Source organism: Staurois parvus, unplaced genomic scaffold (assembly GCF_062004578.1).
Source record: "Staurois parvus isolate SC_StPar_1 unplaced genomic scaffold, SC_StPar_1.0 ptg000282l, whole genome shotgun sequence".
NCBI classification, from domain to species: domain Eukaryota; kingdom Metazoa; phylum Chordata; class Amphibia; order Anura; family Ranidae; genus Staurois; species Staurois parvus.
In genome coordinates, this window is record NW_028318078.1 from 6,812,353 (window position 1) to 6,836,342 (window position 23,990).

A 23,990-nucleotide genomic window follows, 5' to 3' on the forward strand; every position below is an offset into this window, starting at 1 on the left:
AGTGGGGTCTCCATGGTAACAGCTCAATTACTGATCCAGAAAGTCTTCTCCGTACTTTTTTTTTTTTTTGTTTGTGTACATGACACTGTGGGTAGACGGAACAGTATTTTCTTTTCAGATACAGCATCTGCTTTGTTCTCATCCTGCAGCCAGTTGACTGAGCATCTAATGTTTCCAATTTATTTCTATTGACTTGCAGCCGCACTGAAAAGGCTTGCACTTCACAAAATCGACAGAAAAATACTAACCTTATAACCTCAGTTATTTGTGACATCGATGTACTGCATACATTTTAGGCTTTCTCGGTACATACTGTACAGTTGTTTTATATGCCTGTAAATTTTACCCTGATTATTAAGATGATACTTTTTCTTTTTGTATTAAAAATGGTTTTCTCAGTAAATTTGATTTAATTTGTTTCTTTTCTTTAAGATACACAAGAGATAGATGATCAGAGTGTTACACCACTTTTACATACCAAGGAGGAGGATGCTAATCCTGGAGTAGCAGAAAAGGATGAATCACCCTTAGTCAATCAGCCAAAAGATGTGTATGTTCTATTTGTATACAGATATCGTAATTGCATACTCGTTGCATATGCTGCAGTGTTGTTCTGTTTGTATTTATTTGGGGTTGATCATTTATGATTTAAGCAGTATAGCTTTATTAACCACTTGCCCTCCAGAGGATTTACCCCCCTTCCTGACCAGGCTATTTTTTGCGTTCCGACACTGTGTTACTTTAACTGACAATTGCGCGGTTGTGCAATGCCGCACCCAGATGAAATTTACATCCTTTTTTTTCCCCCATGGATTGAGCTTTCTTTTGGTGGTATTTGATCGCCTGTGCGCTATAATCAAAAAAAGACAGACAATTTTGAGAAAAAAAACAATATTTTGGACTTTTTGCTATTAAACATGTCCAGTAAAAAAAATTTAGAAAACCTAATTTCATCATAAATTTAGGCCAAAATGTATTCTGCTACATGTCTTTGCAAAAAAAAAAATCCCAATACAAGTAAATTAATTGGTTTGCGTGAAAGTTATAGCGTTTAAAAATGGTGATCTATATACTGGGATTTTTTTTGTTATTTCCTACTAGTAATGGCGATCAGCGACTTTTAGCAGGACTGCGGTGGGCATTCTGACACTGGGGGGGAACTAACTTGGTGTCACTGACATCCCCAGTGACACCAATACATTGATCAGTGCTAAAAAACAGCACTGACACTGTACTTATGACACTGGGCAGGAAGGGATTAAGGTGGGGAGCGATCAAAAGGTTAACTGTGTGTAGGGAGTATTTTACTAGGGGACGGGGGGGTGCTTCACTGTAAGCACACTGATCGGGATGGCTGTGCATAGCCATCCCGAGCAGTGTACCCGAGCTGACAGGAAGACTGTTTGTAAACAAAACAGTCTTCCTCCCCGTCAGTGATTGTCGATAATTACTGGGCACTGGCGGGTAATCACTGGGTGGGACCCGAGGATTGACATCCGCTGCCGTGAACGGCAGCGCGGGTAGGGCACACGCGCACCCCCTACTTGGTAATGCATTTGCTTTTGCACACCCGTGCCGCCGTGTAGCAGTATATCTGCTATACAGCAGCAGGTAAGCGGTTAATTGAGTATTTTTTCCTCCCTGTAAATTTGTAACATTTGGGTTTTGTGTTTTTCATTTGATGCCCCCCTTGTTTTGTACATTTTCAGCTCACTGCAGGAAGGTAGGTGCTCATTGGTTTGTGGCAGAACTTTTAAGTTCTTGCATTTTTTTTGGAGAATATAAAAGGGCAAAATTGTGCCAGCAACTGTATAAAAGTGAAGTATACATTTTTGAACATTTGAACCTGTTGCAAAGCTCTTTTACTGTCTGATTGGTATAAGTGTTTTTTTTTTATATTATTTTTTTGGTTTGAGAAATACTCTTCTGATTTATATAGGCAAGCGGGAAGCTTGTTCAGTACCCTGGGAGAACGTGAAAAAGTCAAAAGCCTGCAAGAGGCAAAGAAAGCTCAGTGGAAGCGTGAGCTAGGTGCGTGACCTTGCCTTACACTCCTTGTTGCCATAGCTGTTTCTCTGTTGAACTGTATACATAGGAGGAAACACTTCTAGCTTCAATGGTAGATTGACTAGTCTGTGTTTAAAAAGAAAGAGGACAACCTTCCTCTAACCAGCCATTCGCTGGCTAAGCCTTAAAACACTGTTCCTGCTAAAAGACTGTGATCATGCCTTTCTCACTATGGTGCAGTTTCAGCCTGGTCAGTGGTGGTCTGATTTCTTGATATGAGGATCTTCGGTATGATGTCAAACATAATATTTATTGAATGTATTACTGCAGAAAACAAGCAGAGACTGCAGACAGGAGCTTCAGCAGATGGTCTGAGACTGCAGACATATTACATGAGACTGCTGGGAGATTACTGCCACTAAAGCCCCATTACAAATCAGATCTTCCATATTTGTGCTCCCTACAGCTCTTCCCCCCCCCCTTAAAAAAAAAAAATACTTATTCCACAGCAAAATCCATTTTAAATAATCAGAGGGGAAAAAAACAGCAAAAAAGTATAAGACAGCACAAAACAAAATTGGAATTTGTATTTATAGTAAAATCCATTTCTTCTAGTTCCCTGAGGGTCATAGGAATTGAGACTATCGGGTTTTACTGTGGCTGCTCTGCTGAGAAAAGTCTAATCTTTCTTTTTGCTAGTCATTTTTTTCTTCAAGAAAATGTTTCTTCCTTTTTAAGCTAATGAGCTGGTCTCTATATACAGCTATCCAGACCAGCAGCTTTGCAGCTCTAGCGTTGGTGGCTGTATCTGGAGCACAATGAACTGGATGGGTGTGGGTCTAGCCTGAAATGTGACATCAGGCACTTGGACCTGCGTTTGGCGATTTCCAGACATGAGTGTATTGTTTAGTTAGACGCAACGCACTTTTGTGTTCAGAGCCATCTGCCGTCTGATCAGCAAGTTCTGTGCAGATTCTTGCCAAAAGTAATTCTTCTGGACCATCAGTACAGATCAGTAATTTAGGTGAAGGAGGCTTCTGCATTAAAGCTGGTACAGTTGGATGTTAAAATTACCCATGTGAGTGTGGAATTGGTTTTCCCTCTGCTGAATCTTTGCATATTTACTCTAAATCAACAATTCTAACTATTTTCAGTTGCTCATCTGAGCTTCTGTGGCTTTATATGCTAATAGTTTGATGTAATAATTGAGGGAAATTTAAAGGATAAGTTCACCTTTTGACAAAAAATAATGCACATTTTTTTGCAGGTAAAAAAATGCATTTATTATTTTTTGGTGCAGGTGCCTGTAAAGCATTGCACCAGCGATCTGCTGATCGCAGGAGACCATGCAGTTCTCCTGCAGACCTGTCAAGATATCTGCTTGCCCGTACGGAATGTACAGGCAAGCAGATATACGGACAGGAAGAATCAATGAACTACAAGCCAAGAGCCTCTTAGGCTGTCAGGACTTGTAGTTCATTCATTCATAGAACTCTGTGAATAATTGATGTGGCCGTGTGGGCGGAGCCCCACACGTCTGTGCGGAGCCCCACACGTCTGTGCTGATTTCAAAAACTGACATCAGTATGGGGAACCTCCCCAGTACTGCTGTCACGGGGCTTGGGGATGGGCAGCGACTGCAGCATTGGGAACGTGGAACATGTAACATGTTCCCAAAGGTGAACTTATCATTTTAAAATATTTTGCAGCAATGTTTTAGTTGTCCAAACTCCTCCTACTTAATTTGTGGTAAATTTATTACAGGGAATAAGAACTGAAACAGACTTCCACAGGACAATAAGGAGGAAGCATGTTTTATTCTTATGAAAGCTATTTTACGAAGCAGCTTTCCTGCTTCGATATTCAATTAGGCAGGAATCCGATGATTTTACAGTCTAGTCTAGTAACTATTTCGCTGCCAGAGCCGTTTTTGCATTTTGTACACATTTACAAAAAAAACTATTTTGAAGATTAGTTAAACCCCTGAAAGAGCTCTGAATATTTTTTTGTGACCTACTGTGAAGTTTTATAGCTCTAGCTTTTTGTTTTTGCTTTCCTATAGATGAACAGGTGGCCCTAAAGAAGAAACTGATGGAAGCTGATCAAGATGGAATCAACGTTAGGCATCATGAGGGGATAGAATCATCTGTTTCAGAAAGGACACCTTATTCTGATCTTCCAAAAGTAAGGAAGAATAACTACATTAGCCATATTGTCTGTTAATTGCCGCTACAGAGGTCAATTAGGGCTTATTATAATGCTCATTTTATTGCTTATTAAGACTATTTAAATACTTAATTGTCTCAAGCCTGGTCACAGGTTCATTTTATATACAGCATTTGTGGTGCATTTGGCATCATGTAATGGAGAGTTCCATTGTCAAGCAATGTATACTTAGCCTTGCTGTTTAATACAGAAGTCAACCACCATTTACAGGAAGCCAAAAACAATTGTGTCTCTGTTTTATAAAAGTTTTTTCATGATTGCTGTACTTTACATTGTAAATCTATTTTTAAAACCTGCATTCAAGCAGCTCTAAAACACCATTTAATCCAGTTATGTATTAATTTCAAAACCATTTCTTGCATTTCATATATAGCAAGTTTAAGTATATGCGTGATCTTTATTTATGCTTCATATAATTCCGTTAAACAGACTGGGATAGAGATAGCCAGCGTTCTTAACTGGGTTCTATTTTTAGTGTTGGCAGTCTACTACTGTGAACAAATTAGGGAAGTGAAGGCGATAAACTTAAAATATGCTGCTGCTTTAATTTGGCTTAGGAGCACCTGAAGTTAAGGAGAGGAGTTTAACTTGGATACTTTAAGTAAATTCTGCTTATTTTTCTAGAATACACCCCTGAATGATTACAGTACTCCAGATTCCATGTTTAAGACATCCCCTGGCACAGAGACAACTGATTACTCACCTGTTGATAGAGCTTCAAGTTTCAGCTCTCCAGAGCTCCCTGCCGCCATCCGGAGTGCATTTGTTCTGGGGGTATGTTTACTGCATTCAGCTACCAAATATGCTTAATGAGACATTATAGTTTAAATGTGTTTGCTAATCAGTTGTAAAGTGAAACTTTTTAGTATTGTGGAAAAGTATAAAAAAAATTCTACTATAAGAACAGTAACAATTCTCCCAAAAAGGAACCTGAAATATAACTGAATTAACCCCAACCTAAATAGTAATTACAAAAATCTCCAAAAAAATCTCAGCCTTATGCTGTTTGGTGTTTTGGGTTTTTGCGATTTATTTTTAAAAGAAAATTACCTAACAATACAGTAGCCAGCTGGTCGACTACAGACATTGCAATACACAAAAAAGATTTCTATTCCCCTTTATTTTCACCTGCCAGTCACACTTCCTGTCCTACAATGATAACCATTTCCATAGGGGTAAAGTTTCATAGCCCAGAGCTAGAAACAATGCTGATAAGATGGGGTTGATTTACTAGAACATGGAGAGTGCAAAATCTTGTGCAGCTGAGCATGGTAGCCAATCCGCTTCTAACTTCAGCTTGTTCAGTTAAGCTTTGAAAAAAAAAATTTGAAGTTGATTGGTTTCTATGCAGAGCTGCACCAGGTTTTGCACTCCCCAGTTTTAGTAAATCAACCCCATTGCATCTTATTTTTCATCCATTGAGGGGCACAGGAAGTCTTCACTGTCTGGTTATACTGCTACCTACAGGAGGACTGCACACTGGCAAACAAAAAATTTGTGGGCAAGCCCAGGAGAACCCCTCTTACAACCAGCATATCTCACTGTTTTACTAGTGTCCTAGGTCGATAACCATTGGACATCTTTCTTCATTGTACATCACAAAACACATTGAATTTCATATTCGTGACTACCCTCTATACCTGGTGACAGACTGGTCTAGTTTGTAGAACCTGGAGGCCAGGAGGTCCACATCCAATGTGACACAGGTCCTGGAACAGCTCTACATGTAGAGATCACTCCCCCAGTCCAGATACTGCTGAAAAAGACTGTTTGCCATTTGTCTATGCCTGGGACATAGATGGCACACAAGGCTGGAACGTGAAGTTCTGCCCAGGACAGGATCTGCTATACCTTTTACCACAGCGAGACTTCTGGTTACTCCTTCGTGGTTGATGTATGCTACTGCCGTTGCCGTGTCTGATGGAATCTGGATAGGATGACCCTCCTCCAGCAAGATGGTCCAATGCTGCAGAGACAGTTAAATCGCCTGACGCTCCAGGATGTTGATTGGGAGTCGAGATTTCTCCTATGACTAAGCCCCCTTTACTAACAAGGTGCCCAGGACTCCTCCTAAGTCCAACAGACTGGCATCCATCTTGACAATCTTCCAAAAGACCGGGAGGAAGGACTTCCCCAATTCCAGAGTTGGATTTCTGTGCCCTAGCCAGGGGCAACCTGGTACTTGTTGCCAAATAAATCTGTCAAGACACTTTTTAGACTTTTGCTACAATGACAGAATGTTTTATATAGAAGTCTGGAGTGGAACTGGTTAAATGAGATTGCTGCAGAGGAGGTTACCATCAGATCCAGGACTCTCTCATACAAAAGTAGATTCCAGACTGAAGAAAATCGGTTGCATTAGTGGCCGTGCTGTAAGCAGCACTGAAGCCATTAGTTGTTCTAGGGGCACCCGGTAAAGCCAAACTGTCCCTCCCATTTTTAGAATCCGACATATGGCAGCTGAATGATGTTAAGCAATCCTAAATCTCAGGGTACAAGACAAAACCAAGAAGAAGAAAAATCTCTTGAACTCAAGAGCGGTGCACTGGCAAGTGAAGGATCTCAGAATCTTGGCTGTTCTGTAGCTAGCCCAGGCTTTGCTGCCCCTATGGGCTGGTGATACCCAGGAAGAAAACTGGAAAACAAGGAACAGGGCGTTCTGTAGCTAGCCCATGCCTTGCTGCCCCTCTAAGAGCTGGGGATACCCAGGAAGAAAACTGGAAAACAAGGAACAGACGGTGCACCAGCCTTGCACACTACCTTTTGGCAGCTTTATTGTATAAATAGGATAAAATATACTCACAAACAGCTCATTAATACAAGCATATCGCAATGCACTCAGAGCAACTCTGTCATCTCGGCAAGTCCCAACCACATTAGGACCATCCAAAAGACTGACACCCTTCGAGGAGGGATCTGAGGAAGAGGGGAGTCAGTTTTGGATGGTCCTACTGTGGTTGGGACTTGCCAAGGTGACCAAGTTGCTTTGAGTGCATTGTGGACTCAGATGCCTGTATTTATGAGCTATTTGTGAGTATATATATTTTATCCTATTTATACAATAAAGCTGTTAAAGGTAATGTGCAAGGCTGGTGCGCCCTCTATTCCTTGTTTTCCAGCTCAAGATTTGTGCGTATCTGAAGCCTGGCCTTGTATCCTATCTGCTAGCAAATTAGGGTTGTATTCCCGTTGGTGACCAAAGTCACTGTAGGTGGGCAGCAGGAAGAAGAATGGAGATCCATGTTTCTCTTTGCAAGTAGGAGCAACAGCAGAAGATGCTTCCCCAAAGCTGTATGGTAAGAAATCAAGCCCAGAGTGTGCGCTACACTCCACCCAGCAAGTGATGTCAGCCCTCTGTCCCAACCCCTTCTGTGGGGTTTAGAAGCATTACTCCAAAAGCCAGGCTGAGAATGCCCGAGCTGAATTGCTGCAATTGAAGAGACCAGCTTTTTCCCTCTCTCCTTTTTCCTCCTTTTCCTTCTTCTACTGTGTTTTTTTTGCAGTATAACCTGAAGGTGAAATAGACTAAAAATCTTGAAAACAAACTTTTTTTCTTCGTTTCTGTTATAAAATTTTGAAAATAAGTAATTTTTTGTTCTTCACTGATGTGAACTGATGGGCATTGGTAAGGCAGCACTGATGAGGAGGCCCTGATAGGCACTCATAAGCTACACTGACGGACACTGATTGGCACTGATGGGGCTGCACTGACAATCAGGGCACTGATGATCAGTGCCCTGATTATCAGTGTAAATGCGCCTGGACAACCTTGCCAGTTATCGTCTCTCCTTTCCTCACACAGTGACAGTGAGTGAGGAAATGAATGCCCACACCTGGCAAGTTTGTTTACATGTGATAAGCTGACTGGATACATGGTAAAGAGCCTCTGTGATTGACCCTTTACCTCGATCTGTGATCAGCTGTGTCAAAAAGAGGGAGAAGCATTCTGGGAGGACATCCATGGACACCCTCCCAGAACAAGAGAGCCACGCTGTACCCATCTTTTGGCTATGGCGCGGTATTGAGGTGGTAAGCATTAGGGCCCACTGAGGGTTGATACTTATGAGTCAGGAGGACAGTATGTTGTATTCCCTCACGTAAATAAAGTATTGCAAGAGCTACAGCAGGTGCCAGTTATATTCATTCATTTACATGTGTTGGAGCTGACAGGGGCTTTACATAGTTACATAGTTGGTAAGGTTGAATAAAGACACCGGTCCGGTCCATTCAACCTGTATGGGTGTGTGTTCATGTGGAACATTATTTCCCATATCCCTGTATACTGTGTTCGCTAAGGTGCCCATCCAGGAGTTTTTTTTTTAAACTGTCAATCCTTCGTGTTGACACCACCAATGGTGGAAATTATTTCCACATTCTTACCACCCTGAGAGTGAAAAACCCTCTACGAAGTTCAAGGTTAAACCGCTTCCCATTGCACTGCACTTGCAGACATGCATACTTGACACAGCAGCTTTGCAGCAGCTTATTGTATACTTGGATATTGTCTGTATGTTTCTTTAAAATTATTGCAAATTGCCCTGTTCTCCACTCTGCATTGCCAAACTGTTTACTGTATGTATATTTCAGGAAGCAGCACCACTAGATCATCCGTTTAGTGCTGTCAAACGGCAGCAGCAGAAGAAGTGGCTGGAAGAGCTGAACAAGCAAAGGGAGGAAGCTGCACTACGCAAAATGCAAGAGAAACAAAAGATTCAGGAGGTACACATGAAAATGGATTACAGAGACATGCGTATAATGCTGGCTGCCCCAATGTTTTATTAATGAATAACAGGACCTTATTTTGTAGGGTGTTCCTGGGTAGATACCATATTCCGAAGCACAGATTCCAAATTTTCTTTTTTTAAGCGTATGTTTACACCAGATGCAGTGCTTACACCATTGAAATGCTTTCATGTGTGTTTAAAAAAATTACAGCATGATGCATTTTTTTGCACACAAACATACCTGAACGCATGTGAATGCAAAGCAAGCACATGAAACTAGAACTCCCTTAAAAAAACAACATAAATAATGTTGCAAAAATACACACTGCATATGTGAGCCACAAACACTCCATAAACACATTAGAAATGCATGTAAGCGTGCATGTGGGACTGCATTCTGAGAGCAGGGATTGTGGCATAAATGAGCCCTTAGTCAAATACTGCATAAAAGTATGAAAGATCCACACTAAAGGGTCTATTTGTGACGGATTCAGTTTGCAGTTTGCTCAGTGAATGTTTGCCGAACATTTGTCCTACTGTATTTTATGGCATTTATTTTCAGAGAATCCACTCTGTGTAAGACGGAAGATGAGCAAATCAAGTTTTGAATTTAAATGTGATGGGCAAATCTAGTTTGTTATTGCTCAAGGATTACAAAATAAATACAATTTCTACAAATGTGTATTGACACATGGACCATAAAAACATATATAGACAATGTTTTGCATAGCCATATTTTTGCAAATACCTCCTTGTATTTGGGACACCCATATACTATCAACATATTACTGTTAACATTAGATCACACTGGACCATTTTATTCTTCTGTGAATAGTGTATATGTGGGGTGTCATAAGCCTCAACACGTTTCACGGGCAATCACCCACTTCTTCAAGAGGATTTGAGGGAGTGTACAAAAGCATACTTTAAGCTTGTATGCAGTACATGTAACGTTTCCACATCAGTCATAATATAGTATACATCGCATAGATCAATATATTCATTGCATTTTGTTTACTAACCCCGCCTCGACTGGCCCTTACCACCAAGAACACTGTATTGGAGTAACTAGGGGGCACATCAGAAGATAGACATCATCAAATTTGGTTCAGCCATGCACACGGTTTGAAAATATAAAAGCTATAATAGCCTAAATAATCGATTCCCTCCCATGGGTGGCAAGAAAAAAAGATAGTGTAGCTCAAGAGCATACAAATGAAAAAGAGGGGAAAATAATAAGATATAACATCCCATAAAGTAAAATATGAAAGCAGAGGGCAAAGGGTGAGAGGGAAGGGTGGAAGGTGGTTTGGGTGGAAAATAGAAAAAAAAGGGAGGGGGGTGGAGAGAGGGAAAAGGGGGAGAAAAGAAAGAGAGGAACTTTACTAACTGTCTTGCTATGGTGATTTTCATTTGTCTCCAGGGTACCAGTGAACAATAGCAAGATGGACTGATGCTATTTAGATGGGCTACACACAGCGGGTAAAATAAGTGTTGAACATGTCACCATTTTTCTGAGTAAATATATTTCTAAAGGTGCTATTGACATGAGATTTTTACCACATGTCGTTTACAACCCATGCAACCCATACATACAAAGAAACCAAAACAAATATGTTCAGAAACTTAAATTATATGTAATAAAATTGAATGACACAGGGAAAAAGTATTGAACTGCTAAATGAAATTTATTTCATTCTTGGTACAAAATCCTTGTTGATAATGACAGGTTCAAGGCGCCTTCTGTATGGAACAACTAGTCGCATGCATTGCTCAGGTGTGATTTTGTCCCATTCTTTCACACAAACAGCCTTCAATATTAAAGGTTCAATGGGATTCTTCTATGAACTCTGATCTTTAGTTCTTTCCATATATTTTCTATTGGATTCAAGTCAGGTGATTGGCTGGGGCATTCTAGCAGCTTTATTTTCTTACTTTGAAACCAATTGATAGTTTCCTTGGCTTTTTGTTTAGGATGATTGTCTTGCTGAAATGTCCACCCTCCTTTCATCTTCATCATCTTGGTTGATGGCAGCAGATTTTTATCAAGAATGTCTTGGTACATTTTTCTGTTCATCCTTCCTTCAATAACATGAAGTTTGCCAGAACCGTATGCTGAAAAACAGCCCCACACCATGATGTTCCCACCTCCGAACTTCACTGTTGATATGGTGTTTTTGGGGTGATGTGTAGTGTCATTTGACCTCCAAACATGGTGTGTATGTGGGGCATTACAGTGGCTAAATGGTTAGCACTTCTGCCTGGCAGTACTAGGGTTGTTGGTTTGAGTTCCAACCACAGAACCACCTGCCTGGAGTTTGCATGTTTGCCCTGTGGCTGCGTGGGTTTCCTCCGGATACTCCAGTTTCCTTCCACAGTCCAAAGACATGCTGGTAGGTTACCCGTCTAAGTTTTCCCTAGTATGTGTATGAATGTAAGTTAGGGACTTTAGATTGTACGCCCCTTGAGGGTTAGGGACTGATGTGAATGTACTAATATATATATATATATATATATATATGTAAAGCGCTGCGTTAATTGATGGCACTATAAATAAGTACCTATAGTAGTAATATTAATAATTCTGGCATCCAAAGAGTTCAATTTTGGTCACATCTGACTAGACTATATTCTCCCAATATTTCACAGGCTTGTCTAAATGTTGTACAGCAAATGTTAAACGAGCTTCAGCATGCTTTTTTCTTAAGCAGTGGAGTCTTGTGTGGTTAGAGTACATACAGGCCATGGCAGTTGAGTGCATCACTTGTTGTTTTCTTTGAGACAATTGTACCTGCTACTTTCAGGTTTTTCTGAAGCTCTCCACCAATGGCCCTTGGCTCTTGGACAGCTCTTCGGATAACTTTTTTCACTCTTCTGTCAGAAATCTTGCAAGGCCCCAACAGTGCTCACTGAAACATTCAGAAGTCTAGAAATCCTTCTGTAACCAATGCCATCAGTGCGTTTTGCAACAATAAGGTTGTGAGGGTCTTGAGAGAGCTCTTTGCTTTTACCCATCATGAGATTTTTCTTGTGTGACATCAGCTGAGACTGAACCAGCTGATATTAACTTGCACTGACAAAGGGCAGGATTGCTTTCTAATTACTGATAGATTTTAGCTGGTGTCTTGGCTTTTTGTGCCTTTTTCACCTCCCTTTCTTTATGTTCAATACTTTTCCCTGTGTCATTCCATTTTATTACATTTAAATTAATTTCTGAACTTATTTGTTTTGGTTTCTTCGTATTTATGGATTGCACGGGTAGTTACCGACGTGGGGAAAATTTCTTGTCAATAGGATCTTTAGAAATATATTTACGTAAAAAATTGGTGACGTGTTCAATACTTATTTTACCTGCTGTATAGCCACAAATGATACTGTATGGAAGAAGGAAAGTGGGGAATCCTAATAAATCAACATCTGAACAGAGCCTATGCTGTACTAATGAGAATGTAACTCCTAAAGAAATATCAGGCCTCCCACTGCAGCTCCACAATTCCTCATATTTTCAGTTAAAATAGACCAGGCATATTTCCCTTAACCGCTTTAAGACCAGGCCTTTTCTGATACTTTTTGTTTAAAAATCAGTATTGTATAACTCCACATCACTCCACTCTTCTCTTCCCTCCCCACAGCCAAGATCCTGAGCACCGCACAATACAATTCTCCCAAAAGAAGCAAGACTATATGATGCCTTTACCTATAATGGATATTGTGAATCTGTGGTGCATCACCTCGGGGGTTTCTGCTGTAATTTGGGCCCCCTCCAGCTCCTTTATATGGCCCCACATTGGATGTTGACCCAATTTCTGGCTTGTAATGTCATGCTGGTCTGGACCCTGTAACTGCACACATGCCAAATTCCCGATGCATGTGCAGTGCCGGTGGTGAAGCCCCATGACATTAGATTGGAAGGTTCTGTCTGCAGCCAGGTGGCACTCTTCCCCAGCAGCAGGGAGGGGAGCCCTGGCAGGAGAAAAGTCCATGCACCTGAGAGCTCCTTCCCCTCTCACCCTTGCCTAAAAGATCTGTGCACTCGCCACACACTGAAAGTGTTCATCAGAAAGAAGCCTGTAAGCAGCAAGGGCATCTAGGGAGACAACCTGATAGCAGCATTGTTATTGACAAGACATAGACATAAAAACAAAAAATATGTCCTGGATTAAGTCACTTTATAAACCATATATGTATACAGCATTTTTGTGATGCACTTGCAAAAATTTCCGGTGGGAGATGTTTTACTGCATTGTAAAACATCTGTCACCGCAGGGACAATTGTGTTCTATGTGTCCCATTCACTGCAACGTAGAATTTTATTGCAGCGCACTGTGCCGAATTGCAAGGCAATGTGCAAAAGTGCAGCGCATCGAGCTGCTGTACATTGCTGTGAATGAAGTGTACATTTTGTACACTTTAATCTCACTTTATTAAGTTTGAACACCTAAAAGTACAGAAGAAAAAGCCATGTATAAGTCAGACCATAGAAACACATTTAGGTCCACATATAGGTAACAGTCACATGTCAACACATGTATATAATGTTTTTCTAGGCCAGGGGTAGGCAACCTGCGGCTCTCCAGCTGTTGCAGGACTACAAGTTCCATCATGCCTCTGCAAGTCATAGCTGTAACTGTCAGTTTTGTAATGTTGCAATGCCTCATGGGAAATGTAGTTCCACAACAGCTAGAGAGCCGCAGGTTGCCTACCCCTGGTCTAGGCAATTGACAGTAAATACAGCATAGTTATGGTACATGGTGAAGAGAGTAAGAATTACAATCCAGAACACATGGCATATGTAAAGTCATACTAATTTGAGTATATGCATAGAAACCAGGTGGGCAATAATGAAATTCCCAGTTGTATCGGATAATAAGCCAAGTGCTAACATGAGCAAATTGTGGTTAGTACCTCCTCTATGCATTAGCCTCTGATAATCTGACTCAAAAAATGGAAAGTCAAAGGGAAGAAAAAAGAGGGGGAAAAAAGGGAGGGGGGGCAGGGACTCCCCAATTGTCATGGCCAGATCCCAGAGGTGTTACCTCCCCAAAGTGGAGATAAAATTGGAAGAGTAGCAGCAGTGATTCCAGACTGTTCAAGTAAGTCTGTGCGCCTCAGATTTATCTTGCTCAGTAGCAAGCATACTTTCCAGAAATTCAATATTGTTCAGTTCACAAGCCCAAGCAGCAAGTGAAGTGAATGTTGACGCCAGTTCCTGTAAATAACTGACGGAGCCGCTGTCAAAAAATGTCTGATGAAACTTTTATTGATTTGTTTGTAGGAGCCTGGTAACATGAAGAGATCGGTAATTTGGGGTTGATTGGGGCATTTTTCTCCACCAGAGTATCATATAATTGCAATATTTTGTCCCAAAAGGGTACAATACGTGGGCAAAAGGGTACAATCCTGTTTATATGGAGCATGGTGCCAGGGGCCGTAAACAACGTCAACACATATCAGGAATGGAGGGATCAATTTTATAAAGAGTCGTAGAGCAACGATACCAGCAGAGAGAATCCGGTAGTTGCGTTCTTGAGCATAAGAGGCAACTGACAATTTATATGACAATGCTAGCACCTTATCCCAGTCCATTTCATCTGCTGATACATTCAGGTCCTGCTCCCATCTGGAAAGAAATGGAGGAGGGTTCCGATAGGATTCCCACAGCAATATTTGGTATATCTGAGAGTGGGCGATCAGGTCTAGTGGACCTAGACAGCAGTGACTTGAACTCCGTGGGAACCCTTGTCAGTAAGTCTGGGGAAGATAACTGTTTAAGGTAATGTTGTAGCTGTGTATAGTCAAGCCAGGCAATCCTGGGGTTATGGCAACTTCAGAGGACCCGAGAGAGAAGCAGGACAGTTCCCTGGCTCAATGTATGACGCAGTAAAGGATTATCACTCCTCTTCCACGAAAGGAAGTTAGGACTAGGCGGTGTGGGGGGAAAGAATGCAAGACCAAACAATGGGGTCATGGGGCTTTGTCTTGAAGAAAGCAGTCTCCGACACAGAGGGCCATCCCAGACACATAAGGTAGCGTCCACTAGTGTAGGCAGCAAATCTTTAGGTGGCTTATGAGTGGGGTCTGTCCAGAGCAAGAAAATAGGGTCTGATGGGATCAAGTCCGCTTCTATGTTAGTCCAAAGTTTGGTAGGTTTACTATGGTACCAGTCCACTATACGTAAAAGAGATGCAGCTTGGAAGTAAAGAGAAACTTGGGGCAGTACAACCCCTTCCTTAATCTTGGATAAAAATAGGGTGGCTTGCCTAATTCTGGGCTTCTTATTTCACCATATGAATGTGCGAGTAGCCGTGTTGATAGCTGGAAAAAAGCTTGAGGGCAGGAGGACAGGGATAGCCTGAAAGGTATATAAAAGTTTTTGCAAAACATCCACTTTCACTGCATTCATGCGGCCGATCCAGGAAATGTGAGGTTTATCATAGACTTTGAGGCAGGAACAAATGGTATGTAATAATGGGGTATAATTAAGATCAGCCAGACAAGTCAATGTCGATGGGATATGGAAGGCGAGATACAGTGGTATGAGGTAGGGAGATATTGAGAGCCTCAGCATTATCATAATTAACTTTGACATTACTGAAAGCCCCAAATTCCTGATTTTTTTTTTTTTTTTTTTTTAATTATGGAGGGATAGGAATGTGGGGATTGGTGACATATAATAAAAGGTCACCCTCATAAAGCGAAAGCTTATATTGACTCCATCCAATGTAAATGCCCTGGGTGTCTGGGTCTTGTCGTATGGCTACGGCCAGGTGTTCCATGGCAAGTACATAGAGCAAGGGGGAGAGAGGGCACCCTTGCCTGGTTCCTTTATGAATCCAAATAGAGTCCAAGAGAAGGCCATGGGAGCAGATTCTTATGCAGTAAGTTCTGGTCTACACTGATCTATGTCAGTGTATGTTCTAAGATCATGCAATGAACCTAGTCAAATGCCTTCTCAGCATCAACTGGGATCAGGCAAGCAGAAATGTGAACTTTTTGGGCATGCTCCATGAGAAAAATCGTTTTGAGGGTGTTATCCCTAGCTTCCCTGTCAGGGATAAATCCCACTTGATCAAGGTGGATCAGGGTCGGCAGCAGGGGTGTGAGGTGATTAGCTATCAATTTGGCATGTAGTGTCTTATCAATATTTGTTAAAGAGATCGAGCAATAGCTTCCGCACAAGGTGGGGTCCTTTCCAGGTTTAGGCAGTACAGTTATATGATAATATAATAATGAATATGCCACAATATAGTTGAAAAATCCCCCCTAGAACCAAAACTCCAGTGAAATCAAGTCCCATAAAAGTCCAAAATTTCAAAAATAGAAAAACCATACACAGAACAAAACACCATCAAATCCCTCTTGTGTAATCCAGATGAAACAAATGTGTCCAAAGAAATTTTTTTTCTCCCAACGGTTTCCACGATAAATGTTACCTCAAAAAAAAGAAATAACACATAGTGCATTATCTTTTGTACAGTCTAAACATTAATAAGTGACATCACTCTAGTGAGTATCCCATAAGCGATTCTTTTCAGTGAAAAATTAGTGAAAAAAATGTGAAACAAAAAGTGAAACAACACTGTATGTGAATCACTCTTCAGTGCCCAAAAACAAGCAAACACGGTGTGCACTTCTATTGGAATAAGGAGTGAATACCCTTACCAACAATCCAAAATTATCGCGCCTTTAATGTTATCCAATTAAATGAAGAATAATGGCCCTCCTGGAGATATCCACAAGGCATACAAAACCTCCACGGCAATACCTGGATCCATCAACCATAGTACTCCATGTGTCCCCATACACCTTGCTCCATCCAGATGCACATATATGAAGGATAAGAATAGTGTAATACTGCCAAGATATCTAAATCTATAAGCTTTAATAAAACTGCTCACATTATTACAGCCTTTAAAACCGCTTTGTATATATAATATAACCTTTCTGCCATCCAGGAAACATCCAGGCTCTTTCAAGTGCTCCTTTCCACTTTCCAAAATGGCCGTTGGTATACTTCCGGTTCCTGTGTACGTCTGACGTCACTTCCCTTGACGCGTTTCGTCATAGACTTAATCATTCACTCCTTATTCCAATAGAAGTGCACACCGTGTTTGCTTGTTTTTGGGCACTGAAGAGTGATTCACATACACAGTGTTTCACATTTTTTGCACTAATTTTTCACTGAAAAGTATCGCTTATGGGATACTCACTAGAGTGATGTCACTTATTAATGTTTAGACTGTACAAAAGATAATGCACTATGTGTTATTTCTTTTATTTGAGGTAACACTTATAGTGGAAACCATTGGGAGAATATAAATTTTCTTTGGACACATTTGTTTCATCTTGATTACACAGGAGGAACTTGATGGTGTTTTGTTCTGTGTATGGTTTTTCTATTTTTAACATTTTGGACTTTTTTGGGACTTGATTTCACTGGAGTTTTGGTTCTAGGGGGGATTTTTCAACTATATTGTGGCATATTCATTATTATATTATTGTTTGCATCTTCGGGGGGTGAAGGTGGTGATTGTGCTGTGGGGGAGTTGAATTTGAATTCATTTAGGAAGTGGTATTATTATAAGTACAGTTATATGGGCCTCTGACACCTGAGGCAGGAAAGGGGAATCTGATGAGATTGCGTTAAACGCCTTAAGGAGGATCGGGCCAAGAGATGCATGAAAAGATTTATAGAATTGGGCACTGAAGCCATCTGGGCCAGGACTTTTGTTACTTTGAAGTGAGGCTACAGCTACAGCAAGTTCTTCTGAGAAAGGACGATCAAGGTGAGAAGTGTAGGAAGGGCATTTCTAGTGATGTAGACTCATAGTAAACTGCTCCTCTGACATATTAGAGGGCAGATTATACAAGTCGTGATAGAATGTGCAAAAACAGGCTGTTTCTTTGGGGTGATCTTACCATTTGGGTCTTTCATTTTCAGAATAGAAGAGAGGCCATTCTTGGCATACAAAATACTAGCCAACAACCTGCCAGGTTTATTAATGGCTAAGTAAAACAGTTTCCGTGTCTTATCTGTGATGGAGTTGGTTTTCAGGTCAAAGAGGTGCAGACATTTGAAGTCTACCCTCTGATAACTGTGATAATGTATCTGGAGATTGCTGCCGTTTTGTGAACGATTTCGAATCGGAAATGCGGGCCAATAAATCCTGGATATGGGCTGCCTCTCCTTCTTAAGTCGGGAGCCATGTTTAATGAAAGTTTCACGCACCACACATTTCAGCGCTTCCCATTGTACTGGAGCAGGCGTGCTATTGGTTGGGTGATCCAAAAGGAACTTAGTTGTGGTGGAGTTAACCCCAGACATACAAAGTTCATCACGGAGCAACAAGTTATTTTATCACGTACCTGGTGTTAGAGGCCAATGGAGAGAGGGATTCCTTTGAGTTCCAGACTCCCCTGAGAGTGGGACAACAGGAGTCAGGCCCAAAGTGGCACAGGTCACCTGTAGGAGTGCTCGTTGGTGGTCCACCCAGGAGCACAGCTGATGCACTGAGATGGACTCTGCAGACAGGTGGTGCCTGTGCGAGGTATGCAAGCCTTTCGGGAAACAGGATCACAGGATAGCCAGTTCAAAGCCGAGGTCAGGTACCAGGTGGGAATCAGAGCAGACGTTGTCAGATGGGATAGCTGAGGTCATACACAGAAGAGCAAAGAGGGAATATCTGTTAGCCAAGCTGAGGTCAGATCAGGGGTTAAGCAGAGAAGACCGGTCCAAGAGCAAGCCAAGTCGGTATCAGGAAATCCCAGATCACAATAGCACAGGAAACAGGAGCAAGGTACTGGGAAGCCAGAGATCAACCAGCACCTGAGAGTAGGGCAGGGCTTCCTTTATAAAGGCCGTTTGGAGCCAAATTTGAGCTGATGTGAACTTCTGCGGCCATGCAAAGTACTGGCAGGGGTGCCAGGTCTTCTAACACCTCTGCCGAGGACAGAACCCTGATACATTTAGTGTCCAGGTCCACTCTTGAGAAGACCGGTCAGGTAGAGAAAGGGACAAGTATACTGGCGCATGATCGGACCAGAGAATGCTCCCAATGCTGCTCTGCGGTTGAAGAGTCAGAACAAAATGGCTAACAAGAAAAACGTTGATGCGAGAATGCGAATCATGAGCTGGGGAGTAAAAGGAATAATCTCTGTCCGTAGGATGAGAAAGGCGCCAGACATTAAATTATATTTCAATAGGAATTTTGTCATAGTATTGAGTCTCGAATATAAAGCAGAACTCTTTCCCACAGTGGTATCTAGCATGGGGTCAAGTACACCGTTAAAAGGAGTAGCGCCTCTTCTGCAAAGTCTAACAAGTTGTGAAGATAGCTTAGAGTGATTGATTTGATCCTGATTAGGTACATACATAGTCACCAGTATATATCTTGCCGGAAATGGTAAGTTTCAAGAACAGGTACCTACCCACAGTGTCCTCACAGACATCCAATATATTGTAGTTAACGAATTTGTTGAATGCCGTCGCAACCCCTCAAGATTTCGAATGAGTGTATGTACTGTGGTACCAAGTCGGGTAGTACCTTTTCTGTAAAGCAGGGATTTATCTGAGCTGAAATGAGTATCCTGAAAGAAAAAGCAATGCTAACTTTGGACTTTTGAAGGTGGTATAAGATCTGTGATCTCTTCTTCGGTTCTTTCAGGCCCCTCGTATTAAATGAGCAGAGCTTAATAGAGGTGTCCTGCCGGGATCCATCCATGGCAGCCCAAAAAAAAGGGGGAGAGGAGGAGGGCGTGGAAGGGAACAAAAGTACACACTAATAAGAAAAAAAAAAAAAGGGGGAGAAGGAAAATAGAATACAGACGTCAAGATCAGGCCACACAAGCCTGACCTAAAACATGAAAAAGGATGGATAAGATAGCCAGCAGAGGTCAGTTTGTCCTAAATCAGGGACAAGTCGGAGCCCTGCATTCTATGGGGGGTGGTGAAACTAAGCACTATCAATGTTCTATAAGCAGCACCCGCAGATAACCTTACACCCTTTAACATACGGGGAGAGCAGCCTGAGATTGTAGCACACTTGCTGCATATAGAAAAAGAAAGAGAAAAAAGGAGGAGGGGGGGGGGGGGGAGAGGGGATGGAACGGGGGGGGGGGGGTGAGGGAAGGGAAAATTCAGGTAGAGTGCTGGTTCCTGGTACGTGTACAGGAGGGCCCAATAACATTCCAGGGGTTTGCAATGATTATCTGGAAAGCGAGAGAAAAGAGGAAATCGAATAGTGGGCATGGAATAGTGCAGCCCACAGCATGGAAGAAATAGCAACATATTCAATACACTCTCATGAGAGACAACTCTCAATATCAACTTGATAGAAAATTTCCTATGTGACAGCCAGAGAATCCTATTCCAGAATCAAAAAGGGGGCTGGTATGCGTAGGTCATGACAGTCCAGTAGGCACTATGAGAGAGATAAGTCTGTAGCAGATAGCTATAGCTGAAGGATTTCGATAGATTCACAGAAATGAGGGAGGTTAGCACCGAAGAGTACGACCAGGTAGTGTCTTCTACACAGGCAAGAGCCCTTGACCAGCAAACTACAGTTCTTCTCAAGAGCGGATCCATGGAGAGAGGCCTGGAGTTGCTTCTGCTGGATGGCCTGCAACCATTTTGTACACTTTAACTTAAGTTTATACAAAAAAAGGGAGTTGTGTGATGCGCTGAATCTTGCACCACACTATACCCTATGAGACTGTCTGGTATTGACTTATTCAGATAGCAGAGGAAGGAGACTGCACAGTGAAATGAATTAGTACTTTGGATTGAGGCAAGTAAACACTATAAAATCATGTGCTTTGTTCATTTTCCATGTCTAAGGTTTACAACCACTTTTAAGCTTGCGGAACAAAGGAACTGATAGAAATGAAGACACATCTTTGTGTGTTCAGGGACAGGGTGTTATAGTGTCATAATCCTATTTTGATTACTAATTTCTGTGTCTTTATAATTTTTTTTTCAGGCTGAGCAGCCAGATCTTTGGACAATGCACTTTGATTCATTTAAGAAGGTGGCCAATAATCAAACTCCTGTGCATGAGAACAGTGATAATTTCCAGCTGCCTGAAATTACTCCTTCCTCTTCAGAACCAGGACCAGCAGATCATCAGCCAGCTCCTGCCATAATTAATCTGCAACAAGAACAGCCAGAAACAAGGAGGTCAGCAGAGGAAGAATATTTTCAAAGTCAGAAAGCTGGGTAGGTATGGGCCATGCTCTGTCTAACTTGAAGCAAGGGTATCTGTAAAAACTATCACTATCCAATTTTTGCTGAAGTACAATTTGATTCGGTGTCAGGGCATTCACTCGCTTACAATTCCTAACCCCTTCCAGTCCGCCCTGGCGTCCCTTTTTAAACAGTTTCAAACACCTGGGGGCAGGAAGGATCAGCAATCATGTGACCACATGATTGGAAGTTGGTCCTGCCAAGTACTACTGATCTTTAGCCCTGATGAAGAGCTTTCTTTGACAGATTGGCCTTTGTGCTGGAAGTGTGCAGTGAGTATCCTCCCAACACGTAAACGTTGGCTGCCCAGCAATGCATGTAGTCATACAGTGCTCAGCATAAATGAGTACACTCACAACAGATTTGTCAGAAAACTTTTACTTTCCTTTCAGAATCAACATTTTCTAGAAAAGAATTATTTGTGACACTAGATGAATTGAGATATTATCAATTAAAACATTTTGTTGCGAAGTTGCCTCGACCACTGAGTATGACGGAGGACATGCTCCCATTTGAAAAGATGTTGGGATCCGGTATGGCTCCATAAGATGTTACTTCTGGGATATAAAAGATTCTTGTTGAAGTGGGGGGCAGGTCCTCCCCTGTTCTTAGAGAAATGGGAAAGGGAACTAGGAACAAAAATTAATGAATCACAGAAATAAATAAAATGTTGAAATTAACACATGGGGTGATTAATATGAATGCGGTTGAAATTAATTCTGAATGTTTAACGAGGTGGTATTTGACACCGAGTGTTGAACACAGACAAGTAGAAGTCTCACCGTTATGTTGGAGGGGATGTGGAGCTAAGGGAACAATGGCACATATATGGTGGGACTGTCCAAAAATACAGGGGTTTTGGCAAGATGTAATCCAGTTTATACAAGTGATACTAGGGACAACTATACAGAAGGATCTGTGGGTGTGTTTATTCTACAGGACAGAAGTACCAGTGAAGCACTACAAAATAAGTGTATTATACCATCTAATTAGTGCGGCTAAAGGGCTTATTCCTAAATTTTGGCAGGTACAGGAACCTCCAACAATGAGGGACTGGTTAGACAGGGTGGAATTTACAAATAAGATGGAGAAGTTATACCATATAGATGAAGGTAATATGGGTAAATTTAGAAAGGAATGGGGAAGATGGTCTGACTTCAAGGCATCTGGAAAATAGTAGTAGTGGGAGGCCTAGGGATCTAATTTGAGGTGGAAGAATGGAGGGAAAGAAAGAGAGAATAATAAGAAAAAGAAAATTGAGACAGTTTACAGGTATGGATTGGATAGTTGGAAAAGAAGGGAAGAGCTATATGGACCGGGGAGTTGTACGGGGGTTTGGGGGAGGGGGGGTAGTGGGGAAGTTGGAATGCAAAATTTAGGGAATATGTTTATATTTTGGATGAAAATTATATTTTGCCGTGTTTTTGTAATGGAAAAAAAGTTTAATAAAAGATCTGAAATATGTATAAAAAAAAAAATCAACATTTTCTATGGGACAATATACTACAAATACTCTCAAAAATGCGGGCCATTCATTGCCAACAAGATTTGTTAATTTTGTACACACAAAAAGTTTATTTTTCCTAACAAATTCATTCAAGACCATGTTTCAAAAATGATTACACTCTAATGAAAGTCTTAGAAGCACAGCTAAATTCTTTACACAAGAAAGGTGAAGGCTACAAGAAGACTAGCAAAGCTTTACTTATCAGTTAGAATACTGTAGCAAAAGTGATACAAAAATGGAACTGCAGCCATCTCACAGATACGGGCTGTCCATGGAAGTTAACACCTCAACAGGAGCGTCTTCTGATGAGAAGGGATGAAGAAAATCACCATGCAAGTTCACTGCAGTCAGCTAAAGAAAGTCAAACTGGGGTGATTGTTTTCCTGTGACACAATACAACGTACACTGCACAGGAATGGCACGCATGGGTGCCATCCATGAAGGAAGCTTCTCCTAAAGCCCATGCACAAAAAAGCCTGCCTAGAATTTGCCAGGGCCCATGCTGAAAAAGACGACTACTGGGACTCTGTACTCTGGAGTGATGAGACCAAGATAAATGTTTTTGGAACTGATGGCTTCAAATCTGTATGGCTTCACAAGGGTGAGGAGTACAAAGAAAAATGCATGGTGCCTACAGTAAAACATGGTGCCGGCAGTGACCTTCCTTGGGCCTGCATGAGTGCTGCTGGTGTCGGCAAGCTGCATTTCTTTGATGGTATCATGAATTCACAAATGTACTGCTCTATTTTGATAGAGAAAATGCTACCATCACTCCGTGCCCTTGGTTGTTGTGCACTTTTCCAACATGACAATGATTCAAAACACATCTAAGGCCACTGTTGCATTTCTGAAGAAGAACAGGATGAAAGTGATTCAGTGGCCAAGGTAGATTAAGTTATAGGCCAAAATATGAGTTACAGGAGATTTTTGCTCTAGTTGAGGCATCCACCCATATCTCCACGCCTTAAGCGGAGATTGGTCCTTGACTTCAGAGCCACCCCTTGCTGGGGACTACAAAACAGGCTGTCAGGCCTAAGAGTGAAGGTTGAAGAATTCTCCCATTGACCATGGTAACATAGGGAGATCAAAGCACCCTTCTGCTCTGAAACTTGGATCTGCTAACCCATGACTTTGGCAAGTACTTTAACCCTTTCACCTCTCTCTGATATCTCTTTGCTGTGCTATGGTTCTTTGTATATGTATATATTTATCTTAGGTACATCTTTTTCTGTAAATATTTTTATTGCACCCGTTTGACCTTTTAGTAATAAATCTTTCCTTCTGA

At 41.5% G+C, this 23,990-nt stretch overlaps 1 protein-coding gene across 1 annotated transcript in view; it reads left to right on the top strand.

Moving 5' to 3' along the window:
* CCDC66 (coiled-coil domain containing 66) overlaps nucleotides 1-23,990 on the top strand; it is an 83,234-nt gene that overhangs the window by 11,702 nt on the left and 47,542 nt on the right. Inside the window, exons 5-10 of the mRNA XM_089681888.1 lie at nucleotides 433-550; nucleotides 1,940-2,031; nucleotides 4,070-4,191; nucleotides 4,858-5,007; nucleotides 8,821-8,952; nucleotides 20,936-21,171. Of these exons, the coding sequence (XP_089538014.1) occupies nucleotides 433-550; nucleotides 1,940-2,031; nucleotides 4,070-4,191; nucleotides 4,858-5,007; nucleotides 8,821-8,952; nucleotides 20,936-21,171 (850 nt within the window). The remainder of the gene's footprint in view (nucleotides 1-432; nucleotides 551-1,939; nucleotides 2,032-4,069; nucleotides 4,192-4,857; nucleotides 5,008-8,820; nucleotides 8,953-20,935; nucleotides 21,172-23,990) is intronic.